The sequence below is a fragment of the Scyliorhinus torazame genome, chromosome 10 (assembly GCF_047496885.1).
Source record: "Scyliorhinus torazame isolate Kashiwa2021f chromosome 10, sScyTor2.1, whole genome shotgun sequence".
Taxonomy (NCBI): Eukaryota; Metazoa; Chordata; class Chondrichthyes; order Carcharhiniformes; family Scyliorhinidae; genus Scyliorhinus; species Scyliorhinus torazame.
In genome coordinates, this window is record NC_092716.1 from 19,887,654 (window position 1) to 19,905,480 (window position 17,827).

At 42.4% G+C, this 17,827-nt stretch overlaps 1 protein-coding gene and 1 long non-coding RNA gene across 3 annotated transcripts in view; one reads left to right on the top strand and one right to left on the bottom strand.

Annotated features, from left to right (window-relative positions):
* Positions 1-427: 427 nt before the first annotated feature.
* wwox (WW domain containing oxidoreductase) overlaps positions 428-17,827 on the bottom strand; it is a 1,140,899-nt gene continuing 1,123,499 nt past the window's right edge. For both annotated transcript variants that reach the window (XM_072517840.1, XM_072517838.1), the window contains exon 9: positions 428-844. In XM_072517840.1, the coding sequence (XP_072373941.1) occupies positions 656-844 (189 nt within the window). In that variant the 3' untranslated portion in view covers positions 428-655. The remainder of the gene's footprint in view (positions 845-17,827) is intronic.
* Positions 842-17,009, top strand: LOC140430383 (uncharacterized). The gene is made up of 2 exons (XR_011949405.1): positions 842-1,258; positions 16,698-17,009. It is a non-coding gene; the product is annotated as an uncharacterized lncRNA (long non-coding RNA).

Below are 17,827 nucleotides of genomic sequence, written 5' to 3' on the forward strand. Positions count from 1 at the left end.
GGACTGGTGGCCAGCTGGCTCTCCAGGAGATCAGTAACCCATGTTGTACAATCTTCCCAGTGAGAGATGGGTGGGGAGAAAAGGCTGCGACTAAAGTGAACAACTCACATGGAGCAATAAAAGGGTGGGGTGGGGAATGATCAAAAAAAAAGTTTAAAATAATGGAATTTTTAAAAAACTACTTGCAACATAATCTCAGTCGTCAAAGATTTCCTCCTTCATGATCATTCACTCTTTGAAGAATAATCAATAAGTGCTTGAATGTACTTATCGTACATAGAGGATGTTAGTTTCTATTGCCATGCTAAGTATTACAAATAATTATTCATTAGCGATCACTGATAATGAGATTGTTTAGCAAGGTGCATTCTCAGTGAGCAAAACCTGAACTATTCCTCAAACAGTGAGTGCAACACGGAATTCAGCAGAGGCTTCAAAGGGTTAAGTTTATTTGAGATGCACTCAAAGCTCACAAGCTGATAACATTGGCAAGGAAACGTGACAGAGAGAGAGAGAGAGAGAGATGCAGAAGAAGAGAGAGAGCGATGCAGGAGAAGAGAGAGAGAGTGATGCAGAAGAAGAGAGAACAAGGGAGGATGGTAGTTTCCTGGTGCAGGGTTTCCTCATGTCTCGTCTTCAGGAGCCGGGCTGCACGCTACGAGGATTGACTGCCAGCTCGCTCTTGGATAAGCCCCTCGCTCAGCTCCCACAAGGCAGAGGCCGATGCTTCATCCTGGGCTTTCTGCGACGGCTGACACCGGCAGCAGTTGTTGAAGTACATCCCTCCCAGGCCCTCCAGCTCCGGGGCAATGCTGCAGTACACGGTGGTGGCAGCTCCCTGTTGCTATAACAAGACATGAGAAGCAAAGATAAATTTCCAGCACAGTTGACAATAACAACAATTGAGATTAAAACACGGCAAACAGTGAGAAACCACGGCATCGCCATTGTTATGATGTGGCAGGTACTTTGATGTCGAATTTATTCTGACAGCACTGATGTTTTAAAAATCCCTGCCAAAAAAGAGAGAAATCAGCTAGTACACTCTAATTAAGCACAAACCTGCAAAGCGCAAGCATAGTGACATGTGCCAAACCTATCCATTCTGCTTTCACCAGGCTGATTTAATTGTGTAAACGTCTGTCAACGCTCCCTGCCAACGTTACCAGCTACAAGGTACACGAACCCCTTGAGTGACTTGAGCATTACTGCAGTGGTTTCTAGCCTCCCCACACCAATCCACTGCACAAGGCACTGGGTAAGTCACGGGGCTATGGATCTATCTACCACGTGTTCGCCTTGCCATTCCAGCAAGCTCAATTGAGTAGATGGTCGGCACTGGGTGCTGTCTTCCTGAAATGAATGGGAACTTGCATGTGAACTACACTAATGGACTTTTTAATCCTCATGTAGGCTTTTGTAGAGAAAATATACATTGAAGCTTTAAAAAACGGATGCAATGCAGTCCCTGAGGGGTATCCACAGATCAGTTTCATTCTATGCCTCCTTCAGAAACCTATTAAGAAGGGGGCGGTTCCAGATGGGCAGAGTACAGCACTATTCATTTTTTCGGTTGGATAGGGAGAAGGTCAGATCCTGAATGTGTTCTCGGGTGGGGCTTGGGATTGTGTGGGGGAGTGAAACCCTCTTTTTACACTTGGCCGTAAAGTATTTCCTAAACAAAGCCGGGGGGGGGGGGGGGGATTATGTGAGAAGGATCTCATGCTTATGATGAAGCCTGCCCAGTTTTGCATCCAGTTAAACTAATAGAAAGAAATCATGGCACACAGTGTTCTACTCCACACTCAAATTTCACTCTATGGCTCCTGCCAGGCGAGTAACAGTCAGTGCAGCAAAAGAGTATCTGCCCTCGGGCATTTACCTAGCTAATGGTGAAAAGTTATTGAGGCTTCAGTCACCTCAACAGCTAAGACCTCCGTAAGGTAGAACACCAAATTGAATATTTAAACAGGATTATTATTTAAAAAAAAAGAAAATGTCTGGTTCAAGCTTTAAGCGTTCTGGATAATGGTCTTTAAAATATTGGCGAGATGACGGTGTTGCTGCTCTGAAAGTGGGCATTAGTGTCCGTCCCCACCCCCAGCTTCACAGCTGCTTCTTAACCCTCCCCGCCCCCCAAGTCAGGAAAAAAGAATCTTTCAGCAGCTGCAGACTGCAATCAAAATGCAAACAAACAAAATAAAAACAGCAAAAAATTATAAGGACATAAGAAATAACAGCAGGACTGGACCATCCAACCCTTTGAGGTATCACCTCCATTCAATACGATTATGGCTGGTGGGAAGCACTGAGACCTCACAAGATCTGTGAAACTCCCTCAGAGTCACATTGCACCATAGCGCCTGGTCTCAAAGGTTAGTATGTGGGTCAATAACCTTTTAATGCGATGCTATTCATTGAACAGTTTTAGAGGGAACCTATTGCTAGGCTATTTTCAGTTGTCATCAAAGCTACAACTAGGACTTGATCCCTAATCCAGAAAAGAGATCAAATCCCAGGGCATTGGGAATATAGCCAATGATGGTTCTCCTAGTAACATTTCTCTAAGTCAACCACAGTCAGCTTTGGCATGACCCAGGCTTAGTATTGCAGATCATGAGAACAGATTTAGAAGTGCAATGCTACATGATCGCATTGGGGAAGGGATGGAGAATCAGAATTGCTGAGTGGATGGAGTATTTGAATGATGTGGGAGGGAGCACACAGCAGGTGAACCAGGATGTTGATCTATCTTGTTGTTCTTCAACTGGAGTCTATAAATTAGCATCAAATAGAGAAACTATTCTTGCACGAGGCGTGCACTGAAAAACAATGTACCTTCAGCAGACAGATAGAGATCACTTGCCATGGTCCCTAGCATGTTCCGCGTAACAAGTTTTTTTGGGGGGAGACCAGCCACTATTATCTATGCAAATATCACAATTTGAACATCATCTATCGAGTCAAGCTTGGTGAATTTGCTTTCTTCACTTTCAAAGTTTCACCAAAATCTTGTAACCAGAAAGCTCTGCTCAGTACTTCCTCCTGGGCCCCAGTCACACTCAAAGTTTAGCGAACTGAGAAAGGAACTTGTCGTCCAAGTTTAATCTCTGGTCACACGATGTGCGGCCACAGGAAACTCAATAGAGCCAATGTGCTTCACACTATGGCAGCACAGCTCGTAGCCAAAGTGGTACCAGTTGGGTTTCGGCCAAGGGTCTGTCAGCCCAACACAAGCAGGCCCGAGGGGGTGAAGAATTGCTTGTCCAACTGAAGAAAAAATCCATTCTATGAAAATAGTTGGGGGGGGAAGAGACTAATATTCCTCCTTGGGCTCTAGGTCCGTATGATATCCTGGTTAATAAGCCTACTGAGTCAATCTTACATACCATAAAGCTAGAATTATTTGTAATATTTCTATGCTATACAAAATAGATCCTTTGCAAATCGATAGTCACAACTACAGCAGTTTCAACATGAAAAGAAAGAGTGCATTCTGATTAAATGTTCCCTTAATTATAGTTACTCAATTTTAATTACTTTATAGTTGTGACAATCTGATATGAAAAGGATCTATTTTGTACAGCATAGAAACATTTAAAAATACTTAATTCCAGGGTCAGTCCATCCATTTAGTTTGAATGGACTAGTGAAAGGGTTCCTCTACACTGATGCTATCCCAGATGATGATGCAATTACTTAACAGATGAATAAAGCACATATGCTATCCTTGATGTTATTCCATAACAGACTAAATTACCAGTTGAGGTGCAAATATAAATGTATGAAATGATGGGCAAGGCAAGACCAGCTGGCCCACCAAATCTGTTCTACACCAGAGCATCATAAATAAACACTTCATCTGTCGGCTTCCCCGAAATCCTCGCCAGCCCCACAGCCACGTAATCTCATGGGGGAGACTAAAGAGGGAAAGAAAGAAAAGGAAATCCTTACATCTTGAGTAGGTAGGGCGTTTTGAGCCTAAAATGGTCTTCTAAAATCGCTTCCACGGCGAAACAAAAAACTGGGATTGTGAGTTAGAAGTCAGACACAATTTCCACTCCTCATTGCTATGCAGTGACCTTCCTAGAAAGTGTGTGCGTGTGTGGATTTTGTGTGAGAGTTAGATTTTCGGGTTGGTTTTGATGCCCATTACTATTGTATGGCCTGCATACACCCACCATCTAGGTTCATACATGAAGAATGGATGTGGTACTATTGGCATTTTTGGAACCACATCCCATCAGGTGTCCATGTCTTCAGGCAAGGAGGACCAAAACTCCTTTTGGGTTCAGTCCAACTAGAGTTCAGGCTTTGGGCCTAAACCAATGCTAATTTGTTGGCATCCTCTGTTACAGAAAAGATCTACTGGTATGCAACTCAATGCAGAAATCAATACCAGAATCTAGCCAGTCATGATGGCAAAGATGTGGCAAAACTGTTTCCTTTTACCTCGAGCAAGTGTGTTTACAAAAGAAGTAATAGTTTTGCCTTGCCTAACTGAAGGCATGTATTAAATGTGTATGGAATTCATCTGGTATCATGTATTGTGTATGAGGACATGATTAGAGAGGCTGCCTACTGAATTAGAAAATGTAACAAATGTCTGGCACAGGCAAAATGAGCTGAATAGTTTTCTTCTTTGCTGCATAATTCAACTATAATGACGATCTTGCCTTGACTTCCCTAGAACAGATCCCCAATGGCCACACGGCATTACGGAAACGCGCTTTCCGAACTGCTTAGCCCATGTTTTCTAGTAAGAGGACTTCAGGAATAGCCACTCTCCAAAAGGGTTGCTGCTGCCATAGTAAAGTGCCCCAAGGATCTCTGTATACAGGGCCAAGCAGAATGATGCCATGATATCATAACATCACTGATAACAACCCATCAGTTATTTTATTGTAATTTGCCAAAAATAAGATTAACCAGCAGAATATACATTGAAGGGATTTGTGGCATTAGCTAAATTGAGTTTGCAGAGAGCCGGCATGAGCTCAATGGGTCAATTTGTTTTCATCCTTCATGGGATTTGCAAGGCCAACATTTGTTCCCCATCTCAAATTGCCCTTGAACTAAGTGGCTTGCTTGGCCACTTCAGAGGACATTGCAGAGGATCTGGAGCCATATCTATGCCAAACAAGGTGAGGATGACAGATTTCTTTCCCGAAAGGATAATGTCGAACCAGATTTTTCGTACCAATTAATGATAGTTGTCATGGTCACCAATACTGAGACTAGCTCTCAACTTATTAATGAATTAAATTTTTAAGTTCCAATAGCGACCATGGTGGTGTTTGAGCCCACGTCCCCAGAGCATTAGCTTGGGCCACTGGGTCTAAAGGGAGATTCTAAAGGGAGAAGCTTCGCCAACCTAACCCTCAGCCTTGTTCATAAACGTTAGCTGAGAACAGCTTGCATTTAAAAGGAGCACAGTGGGTCAGTTTGGGTATCGCCTAAGACTCCAGGAAAAGCCTTGCTGTAAACGGCATCAAGGTTAACTTCCAGGAAATGTTTTTGCTGGTGTGCTGCAAATGCCGTGTCTGTTAGAAGCACTTCGCTTGTGTATTGAAACTAGAATGATTTTTTTTAGATGGCTAAAGCAATGAACAAGACAATATTACTCTGCATTGAAACACATCTGGGCCAGAAGACCTCTTGTATTCCAAGTAATATTCCTCTGAAGTCAGTGGCTATTGGTTGTAAGGCATCCTCATTCTACTTTTTGAATGCTTTTGTCGGCTTGACTAGAAGCAAATGGTGCATGAACACACTTGTTAGTTCAGTCGGAAATACAGAGAATGTGGCCAGGCTTTGTGTTGCCTTCTCTTGATCGTTTGAAGAGGATATGGCTCCATATCCAAGTGAGGAAGAAAAAAAATACATGAACCAAAACCAGATATTTGTCTCATCTAATAAGAGCTCCCGCCCTCCAAATAGAGCTTGCGTGCTGCTCAGGTGGATTACAGAAATCCTTCCTGATTCCAAGCGTACACTGCATTGCTTCATGGACCACTGGATGTGTGAATCACAGGTGCGTTTTCATGCTGGTCTGAACTCACGATACACATTTTCCAGGGATTTATTGTGGGCTTGATACTGTTGAGGGATTCATTCTGCAGAACTGAAATATCTATTAAATTAGAGCACTGGCGCTCTAATTCTGCGTTACAAAGAAATGTTTCCAATAGAAAAATCATAGCCTGGAAAGGAACATTTGTCTTGCTACAGCTGGTTACATTTTGAAGAACCCCTGTTTGTTTAAAAGAAATAAGTCCCTGAAAGAATGAGGCAGATGGTTCAAAATGCATCTGGATCCTGACAGACACAGAACACTGAATTAATTTGTGAGAAAATGCTATCAGAGCACCAGTCTTGCAGACATTATACATCTCAATAGGTGGGACTGGGAGTTCACTCTTCGCTGGAACTCTATGCTTGAAGGAGAAATATGCTCGTGAGCAGGTACATATTATCTTGACTGCACTACACAAGCTTGTTTTCCCCACAGTGATTTCCATTTGACTGCAGCAGTAACTACTCTGTCAGGGGTCAAACATCTGTAAGTTGTTGTAAAGGCAGTTTGCAAATTAAAATGATAGATATACTGAATAGAGAAACTTCTTTGAAGCCCTGCACCATCCTTAATCAAGTCTCGATGCCATTTTCAATCCTCACAAACATTTGCAAGCTGTCAAGGTAGGCCGCGCCATCAATCTTTTTAGTGTATGTGAAATTACCTCGAAATCTGGTTTCGGATTAACTAAAGAGTGTCTGCACAATGAGGGTTCATCACTCTCTTTCACAAGTCGTTTGTCAGACTCTGATTACTGCCCAGAGCCACAGCAGTAGAACAGTATGGATTTAAACAGCTATTTCTTTAAATGTTCATTCGCCATTCTCCCGCTCTCGAGCTCACTTGGTCTAGGGGAGGCAATGGCCTAATGGTATTGTCACTGGATCTAGCACTCCAGAGACCCACAGTGATGCTCTGGGGACCCGGGTTCGAATCCCACCATGGCAAGATGGTGAAATTTGAGTTCAATAAAAGTCTGGAATTAAAAGTCTAGCGATGACCATGAAACCATTTCTGATTGTTGTATAAGCTCATCTGGTTCACTGGTATACTTTAGGGAAGTAAATCTGCCATCCTTCCTTGGCCCAGATCCACAACAATGTAGTTGATTCTTAAATGCCCTCTGAAATGGCCTAACAAGCCACTTAATTCAGATGGGCGACAAATTAAAAAATGACTTGTCACAAGTCGGCTTCAAATGAATAGTCACCACATTCCGGTGCCTGTTCGGGGAGGTTGGTACGGGAATTGAACCGTGCTGCTGGCCTGCCTTGGTCTGCTTTCAAAGCAGGCGATTTAGCCCTGTGCTAAACTGGCCCAGCCAGTGACACCCACATCCCAAGAATGAATTTTTAAAAATCAGGGGCGGCACCCGTTTTCTCGAGTGGCGCTCCCCCGCCAGCGTCCCGGCCAGTGGGGTTTGCCATTGTGGGCACCTCCACGCCGGGGGAAATCCGCAGGCGTGAGTGTCCTGCCAGTGTAACAGAGGGTACCACTGATTCAGAATCCAGCCCCAGACATTTAAAAGAGCGGGGTGATCACAGTGAACTAATCCGCGGCCTTGACTATTTGGAAAGTTTCCTATCTTGTCTAACTTTCTCCCCATCCCTTCCTCTCCTGAAGTCATCCTGGTTTATTTATGAAATTACATTACTTAACTTGCACCAGTTGCTGTTCTTCAATGGTGACGGCACGTCACAGTCTAAACCAGCATTTTTCAACAGTGAGCTACGTATGATGACCAGCAATTGGGAACACTGGTCAAATGCCCCCCCCCCCCCCCCCCCCCCCCCAGGCCCCAGATGTGTTGGCCCTGTTAATAATGTACTTCTATTACCCTGGCTAAGATTAGCTAACTAACCACAGACAAGAAATTAGAAGTTAGGAGGGGGAAAGGGGGCTCCAAAAGTGCATGAATCTGGTCAACTTATTCATTTCTGGTCTTCATTTCAACAACCAAGTTAACTTTACTTAAAGCACACTGAATAAAATGAAAGCAATATAGAATGCTCCATTCGTTGAGCCTAGGGTAATAGGCCTTTTGAAGAGCATTGGCCCTGAAGTTTGTTTCGAGGATGTGTCAGAAAATTTCCCTGGAGGCACTAGTGTCTCTTTAAAACGGACCAAACAAAATATTAGTTCAACACAAAATGTAGAATTAAAGCAGATTGTTCCTTTAAAACCTGCCCCATGGCTTGCAAAAAAAATCAGAGGAAAATGTAAAAGCCCCCCAGTGCCAGCTTCCAAATATCTAGGCTATTTCTAGAACAATTGGCATCCATCAGATACCATCTGCAGTGCAAATGTGGAAGTTGGCATAGCAAGATGATCAAGCCAGGCTGTTTTCCACCACCGCTCTTCAGCTCGCGAGCCAGAAAGCAAGCAACTTTGCATGTCTGTATTAACATGGCCCATACCGTCTCACTGGCAAAATAATTAGTCGTTGGAATATGAGAGGAGGTGGAGCAAAATTAAATTTATAATCATATTCTCATTATCGGCTGAGTGCCATTTTATACATCATTAGCGAATGTTCAAAACCTTGGAACACGTTAATTATTATTTGAAGGCAGTTTGAATCAGTGTTTGCTTTTGGTCCACACACATTCGAGCCTTACGGCTCATTTTTATTAAAGGGGTTCTGTCACCATTTAGGGGAGTTTAACATCGGGTAAACTCAAATGATCAGAAAATGACATTACGTTTAAAACAAAAACTCAGTTAAATCTGTAGCATATTGTTCACTGAGGTTATATCTGTGTAGTTTGGAATTTGTGTTCTGTAGACCTTTTAGAATCTTTTATCCTCCCGTGAATAAAACCTGGCACAGTGAGCATGGTCGATACGATAAGAGTTACCACACAAATCTCTGTTGGATGTTAATGTCGCTTGAAATTGACTCTGTGAACGTACCTGGAGAGCAGCTGAGCCACTCAAAGCAGGGGTTGGGGGGCATGTTTTACATACATACATACAATTTACAGTGCAGAAGGAGGCCATTCGGCCCATCGAGTCTGCACCGGCTCTTGGAAAGAGCACCCTACCCAAGCTCACACCTCCACCCTATCCCCATAACCCAGTAACCCCACCCAACACTAAGGGCAATTTTGAACACTAAGGGCAATTTAGCATGGCCAATCCACCTAACCTGCACATCTTTGGACTGTGGGAGGAAACCGGAGCACCCGGAGGAAACCCACGCACACACGGGGAGGACGTGCAGACTCCGCACAGACAGTGACCCAAGCCGGAATCGAACCTGGGACCCTGGAGCTGTGAAGCAATTGTGCTATCCACTATGCTACCGTGCTGCCCACTATGCTACCGTGCTGCCCACGGTATGGGCCATGTTAATACAGACATGCAGAGTTGCTTTATTGGCAGTCTGCGCTGAGTTAGCTGATCTGAGACAAGGCGAAGTAAGTAACTGGGATTGGTCCGGGTATAGAGTGGACGGCCAAGTTCAGTCAGGACCAGGCTTGACCCGAGCCTAAACAATGGCTCTTTGGGTGACATGCTGGGGGGGGGTTTGGAGGAGGTGCACGGCACCCATGAAACTCTAACCCCGCAATCGGAGGGGTGATTGGAATTCAACTGCAGTGAGGAACAAATCTCCAACAGTTGTGTACCGTTTCCTTAGCAGTTAAATGGAGATGTGGGGCAGGTCCATTAATTTGTCCAACATTCCTTTTTCTCCCTTCCCAGTCAGATTAAGAGGGGAAGCAGCAAGCTTCAAGAAACCTCCTTCTACCAGTGCATCCATAGCCACTAGTCACTGCCATCGTTTGACTGATTGATAGGATTTGCAAAATGAAATGAAATGAAAAATGAAATGAAAATCGCTTATTGTCACAAGTAGGCTTCAATGAAGTTACTGTGAAAAGCCCCTAGTCGCATATTCCGGCGCCTGTTCGGGGAGGCTGGTACGGGAATCGAACCATGCTGCTGGCCTTCCTTTAAAAGGCAGCAATTTAGCCCTGTGCTAAACCAGCCCCTTTAGTTCCTTTAAGGATTTGTTCCTTTAGTTGGACAAAACAGGCAATGGCAGGGTTTTTTTGGGATGGGAATGCAGGGGCCGGGATTGGGGGGTGAACTGTCAGAAGACACTTATTTCCTAGTCGGGAACTCCTTTATTGCCTCACACCAACCTGAGAGCAGCCATCCTCAGAAAGTCAACAAGGAACGACGTGGCTGTGGTTTTTGGAGATGACCAAGTGACACATTTTGATGCTCTGTCAACCATGGAAACAGGGGCCTACCTGAGCACTGCACTTTAGGAAGGATGTGAAGTCTTTAGAGAGGGTGAGGAAAAGATCTGCTTCAGTTACTTGGATAGATTGGAGAACATGGCGTTGCCCTCTTTAGAGAAGGTTGAGAGGTGATTTGATAGAGGTGTCCAAGATCAGAGTTGTTCAGGGAGAAACATTCTCATTGGTGGAAGGGTTGAGAATGAGAGGAGACAGATTGATACAAACCAGCAGAGGCTTGAGGAAAAACCCTTTTTGCGTAACGTGCAATTAGGGTCTGGAATGCATTGCCTGAGCATGTGTTCCAGGCAGGTTCAATTGTGGCTTTCAAAAGAAAATTGGATAAGAACCTGAAGAGGAGAAATTGTCGGACTATGAGGGAAGGACAGGGGAGTGGGACTCCCTGAGTTGCTCTTGTCAGAGCTGGCGGTGACATTGACATGGTGGGCTAAAAGGCATCCCTTCTGTGCTGTACATATTCTATGATTCTGTGATTCTATGACCTCGAGAAACTGGGAACACACACTCTCTCTTGGAGAGAGCCACCCAATCAGTCGTATTTCCTTTTTGAGGATATATCCGGCTCCCTCTATCTCCCTGCAATGGAGGGAGGGAGGGAGACAGACGGAGAAAGAGAAGGAACTATTGTGCCAAATGTATTCATAGCAATTGTCACAAATAGACACATTTACAAAAAACACTTTTAATGTTCCATATCACCACAGAAATGTTATCTCCAGGGAATATAGTACTGAAAGATTCATCACAATCTTGCCAATCTCACTGCATTTTTCAGCTCTGCTCCTGCCAGCTCCCATTTAGTTCCAATAGCTTTCTTATCTTTCCGAAAATCCCAAGCGAAGTGGTGGGCTTGATTTTTAATCGTGTTTGCATCAAGCGTGCACAGATGACCCAAAAAATATACACACCGGGCACGGCTCGATATTTAAGTTGATGTTGAGACCAAAAATCTTTTGAGTACAAACTGCTCGTGTGAACTGCTGAAATCCTAAAAGATTGTCCTTTAATGGTGTTGGTCAATTGTAAGCAACCTTCCTGGGGTCTGGCTAAGTTTACGCTTTGGATTCAAAACTGGGCAAGTTACTGAAGCAGGGAATCTGAGCGGTTAGAGAGATTTTACCTCACGCTCTCTGTTCCTTTAAGGACCACTCTTTTTTTAAACCTGGGATCATCACATTTTTAGTTCTCGATCCCTTTGCATAAATTCCATCTGCGTGGAGCACTAAAATAATAAGGTGATTTTCATTGATATGTGTGGGTCACAAGAAGGTTATATTTCATAAAGAGAAATGGTCTGTATTGATTCCCATTATCTTACATGAAATTAATAACCTAATATTTCTTATGAAATCCGACGGTGACCTGGGGTTTTCTCTGCTATTATAAATTCTTCAGACTCTTTTGTTTCACTGTGCCAAACCTTGGACTGATAGCTGAGTGGGTGACTAATTGGACCCGGTCTCCTTCGTGTGGTACGGCAAAAAATTATGACAGTCTTTAATTAAAGGGGCTTCGCTGTCTTATCAGACGGAGCAGATTTAATTACTTTAACTTGCTCCTGTACCTTTTATATCCATTTCCCAATTCTTCTTAAAATATTAATCGTTAACAGCTTTCCTGACATTTGAAAGGTTTCTGTTTATTTTAAAGTCTTTGTTTAAGGCCCCCCCCCCTCCCATTGTAATGTATTCTTCTCCAGCTGAAAATGTTAAGATAGTATTGCAACTGCACTACTTTGCGATTGGCTGCTAGGAAATTCACAAAAGTGGTCGGCACTGACTCTCCCTCCTTTGAGAATGTGTCCACTTTCTGCAACTTGCCAAAATAAGGGGTCAACATCTGACAATTTGATACTCTTCAAAACACCTAGATTGCCATACACATACATCTATCTATATATTGCTTTCTAATACGTAAACGTTTAATATTTTATATATATATATAGAGTTGTTGTAAATCTCAAAGGTATCTCAATTCCTAGATATTCCCTACTACTTTAAATGTAGAACAATTTCCATGGTTACCTCATAGGTCTTCTCTTAAATCAAACGCTGGCATGATGTTTTAGAACACCATTTATTAACACAATGGTGGATGATTCAAACATTTGACATGACCTGACTTTGGAAGTGGATTATAGTTTCTTTCAGTGATTGGGAAGCCCTGCAGGAAATACTACCCCAAGCCAGATTCTAGTCCTTTGAAAGCAGTGGAACGTGGCTGCCACATACAACAACTGGCCTGGTATTCATTGGGCTCAAGTGAATTGAAACTCTTTCAAAAGTGTCCAAAACATGTTCTACTGTGATGACTGCATTTTTCGCCAGGGAGAGCTTGCAAGAGCTTGCTATATGAGAGATACTCAAGGCATAAAAAAAGCCAGTGAGATGTTTTGATCTGAAAACAGTGTCTGAAAGGGCGATGGAAGCAGATCAAGTAGTAACTATCAAAAGGGGAATTGGACAAATCCCTGAAAGGGAAACAAATCGACGGGTGTTAAAAATCATTCTTAGCACCTCAATTGATGCTCGAGGATATGCCAGGCCTCTCTGTACACCTTGAATTTTGATATAAAAGCGTGAGAGATGAAATTGCTTGACACTGTGGGAGAAGTATTGATCTTGACATCCTCCTTATCATCGGATGACATGTGCCAGTAAATGGGGCTCAATGAAGGCCAATTAAAGGCTTTCCAGGCTATTGTTACCCCCAGCAAGCTAGAAGTCGGGAGCGGATAATAATTCGCAGTTGCCCTCAACAGCCCGCTTCCTCAGACGGTCAGATCTTTCCCTTCTATGTAACCCTGCATGCGTTAACCTGCGTCCTGCAAGTAAATTAACCTGTATAGCTCCACCACACTGTAGAAGCAAACGATTCACACCCACACTTCTCAATCACTGTGATGGGGAATGTCATGGAATCATACAGCAAAGAGGGAGGTCATTCATGACTGTGTCAGCATTGAATATGCTATCGTATAGCCCAACTGCACCCCTCTTTTTCCACAGCCCTGATTTGTTTCCCTTTCAGGGATTTGTCCAATTCCCCTTTTGATAGCTACTACTTGATCTGCTTCCATCGCCCTTTCAGACACTGTTTTCAGATCAAAACATCTCACTGGCTTTTTTTATGCCTTGAGTATCTCTCATATAGCAAGCTCTCCCTGGTGAAAAATGCAGTCATCACAGTAGAACATGTTTTGGACACTTTTGAAAGAGTTTCAATTCACTTGAGCCCAATGAATACCAGGCCAGTTGTTGTAAGTGGCAGCCAAGTTCCACTGCTTTCAAAGGACTAGAATCTGGCTTGGGGTAGTATTTCCTGCAGGGCTTCCCATTCACTGAAATAAACTATAAGCCACTTCCAAAGTCAGGTCATGTCAAATGTTTGAATCATCCACCATTGTGTTAATAAATGGTGTTCTAAAACATCATGCCAGCGTTTGATTTAAGAGAAGACCTATGAGGTAACCATGGAAATTGTTCACATTTAAAGTAGTAGGGAATATCTAGGAATTGAGATACCTTTGAGACTTACAACAACTCTATTTTTTGAGATGACGTGAACAGGAAAAGGCAGGTTAATAGGATAATATCCAGCATAAGAATAACATCTGCCTAAAGTTAGCTTGTGTTTTCTTTCTCAGGTGCTGAGAAGTCTCAAGTGCATTTTTACAATTTACAATCCATTACATTTACAATTTTTCTTCATCGTCTTCCTCTGTGGTCTCCCAATGCCTCCCTATTCCCTTTAATTGGAGGAACCTCAGAGCTTCACCTGACCCCTCCCCTCCCCTCCCCTCCACAGCCCGAAGCCAGCAACCTTCAAAATGAGCTCAGTCCACATTTAGGGGTGTCTCTCCCGTTGATTCCATCTCTTCCTGAGCAGAGTCGCACAGTTTATAGGAGGTGCCCGGCTTGAGACTGTGGAGAAAAGGGAGAGGGAGGGGACGGGAATTTGACTGCTTAACCAGCTGGGTTTAAATAAAAAATGGTAAGCCATTCAAAGCCACGTTGTGACTGTGGGAGTTCAGTGAATGGTAAGACACCGTATGTTGCCCCTGATTCCCTGTGTTCATACGACAGAGAGATATTACTCATTGTGGCAGTGTACTTTGACGATGGCTCTGTTAAAGTCTAATATTGATTAATTTCTTGCAATCTTCCATCAAAATCCCATATGAGTATGAAAGTGTTGACTAGACAATTAGAGAGCAAGTTGTACAAATGGAAATATCAGCTAGTTCCACCTGGTTCCAACCTGTATACATTGTGGCTTTAATGCCAGTAATGGGTTAATAGATTTTTTTTCTCCTTTAGAGGCTGTTGTACATAATTTGTAATCAGCTTGTTTTGACAGCAGAGATTGTGACCCCTGATGTCTAGAATGCCTCCCCGTGTCTCGATGGGATGTGCTCAGGTTGTGATCACGACGCCCCCTTCAAAGTGGGAAGCAGCAACGTGCCTTCGAATTCAGTTGATGATAATTTTGTTTAGTTTGCGATCTATGCCCCGTACAGTTACAAATAAATTCCGGTTCATGGGGAGAATGCTTCAGAATCCTGGGCGTCCTACTGCAACAGGAATTTTACAACCAAATATCGACTGCATTAATAATAATTAGAATACATCAATAGTATTGTAAAACTCCCTCAGTTAAGACACTGTGTTATTGTTCCTTAAACTCATTTTCTATTGATCTTCTTGTATTTACTATTATTATGGTTTATGGTCCGTATTATGGGCAAGAAGCTGATGCAGGAAGGGAAATGATATAATGGGTTTTTGCATGTTCCAATATATTGACCCAAGGGGATAGATACCAAGGCTGTCCTATATTGAAACAATGGCAAATTGATTCCTCATCTACTTCTGCCATTCTAGTGGTGTGATGTCGTCTCTAAGCTCCCTAAAAATATGTTCTGGCAAAGATATTGCACCTATTGTCACCAAAGCAATATATTTGACGTTTTTTAAAACGCTGTTGATATTTCAAATATGCAAAACCAAAAGGTGTCAGATCGTTATTTTTTTTAAAGTGGAAATGGGGAGAAGGAATGTTATCAAAACTTAATCACACTGATTAAATGTTGCTTCTTTTAAAAGTTGGAAGTGCAGCCATTTGGTTCAAATTCTGACAGGGTCAGGCCCAGGGAACAACACCTTAATAATGACAGGGACTCCCACATAGGGTGTAAACTAAGAGGATAATGGTTGGGCATTTCACGAAAAAAAAAAGGGTTTGGTGTTTACTCAGCGTTTCAGGAATGCAACGGATGCTAAAATTTATCACAAAAATAGAATGCATTTCGCAATAAAGTAGGTAATATATAAACTAAGGCAACTCGAGACTGGGTAGTTTTAGGTCAACGCCATCCTTGTTTTAACAAAAGGGAGACAAAAAAAAACAGGTACTTTCTTATGTAGTTGGGTCTTTGATAGAGAGAGGGAAAAACACAAAAAAAAACTAGTATAGAAGGAACACTGTAAACAATGGTTTTCAGGTTCCGAAACACAAGCTTCATTAATATTTCATAGGTACATAGAGTGTCATTTATACTATTTCCATAATTAATGACGATAGCTTAGGCACTACCTTTATAAGGAAAGGTAACCCTGTAGTTAATGTTCCATTGGCTGATGGTTACTTGTGAAACACTAGCAGATTAGTGTAGTGCATTTTATTCACCAGCATTCTTGCTGCCAAGTCTTGTAGGGGAACCCATAGTCTGTCCAGCCACTTTAGCAAAGAAAAGAAAGGTGCACAAGACACGGTATTACTGCCCTCTGTCTTAGTGGCCATTTAAAGAAACAAAAGAAAATACTGTACTTGATGCAAATAGTCATTAAATAAGGTAGAGCGAGTGAGAGAAAACAAAATTCAAGAAAATGTTGCCTACTCATTATGCTACAACTTAGCATAGAAAATTTAAAAGAGGTATGTCAGAAGATTTAAAACAAATCATGCAAATATTAACTTTATATGCATGTGATAAATATTCTACTACTGTACAATGAATTTTAGACTCATAATTAAAGCTGCCTTTTTCCTCTCCCAAGTAGGATGTAAATAACATGTAGATCTTTGCCACTTCCGCATATGTAAATAGAATGTAAATAGAAAGAGCTATGCATGCTGATCTAATAGCAGATTTCAGGTACTTTTATAATCGCAATCCTCATATGGCATGTAGTTCAGAAAAAAAATTTAACAAAAAAAGGGAAAAATAAATTATTAAAAAGGATGTTTGATAATAACAGAATCACACTGGAAATGGGGGTGGGGGGGGAATAAAAGAAGAACAAAACGTTTTGTTACTGTACAACCATTTTGCTGTCATTTTTCCATTGCAGTTTGTCCTCGCAGGATAATGTCTATGGTCTGTATTTAAAAAAGGAAGAGATACAGATACCGGGAAAGATATAAAACAAAGGCTCACACTTGGGAAGATGCCGAGGAGCCCATTATGGTACAGACAATGTCACGGAGTGAAATAAGGAATCGATGGATTGAATGGGAACTTTTATAGGAATGTTAACTTTTTGGAAATTGAAACACTGAAAATGACAAAAAAAAAGACATTACATTCGCAATAGATGGAGTGATTAATTTTTATCTGTGCTGAAAAGATTTTGAATTTAATAAATAAATCTGGTGACCCACAAGACCTGTCTGGTCCAGTCATTCATTTTATTTTTTAATCAGAAAAAGGATTATTTGGTTTGTGTTCAACATGGCTGTGATAGCAAGCAGACCTCTTTCTCTGCCTTACATTTAGGGGGAGCAGCTTCATGCACTTCAAAGTCAGGTAAGGTGCCTAGCAGCACAGCCCTAGTCTGACATGCTTTAGTATCCATGTATACAACTATGTTCCTTACAGCACAGTGGGTGTACCTACTCCACATGGACTGAAGCAGTTCAGGAAGGTGGCTCATCACCACTGTTGTGTTATGTACTCTGGGATAACACAGGCTGCAACTCGATGCAGTTTTGACCAAAAGACACTCCAAACTTTGAAGTAAGTTCAATGTGATTTATTGAACCATTAGCACAGTTCTCTATGAGTTCGACTCTCCTGCTAATCTTGCTATAGCAACTCAGTCTAACTAACCAGTCTGCTCTAAGCCACGTGGTGGGTGTGATGCTTCTGATCTGCCCCTGTCCTACTCTCTAAGTGTCGCCTGTGAAAAGAGTCAGAGCATGTGTGCCCTGTCCTTATGTATGGGTTGTGTAATGCCCCCTTGTGGTAGTGTCACTCTGGGTGTCTTGACTGCCCATTGGTCGTGTCCTATTCTGTGTTCATTAGCTGTATGTCTGCTTGTCATGACGTCTCTGGTGCTCCCTCTAGTGTTTACTTAGTCGTAGTGTATTTACATTAACCCCTTGTGTATTTACAGTGATGCACAGCACCACATCCCCCCCTTTGTTCGTGTTACATATTTTCTGTACAGTGTTAAAGAAAAATTGAACAAAAACAGGTAAA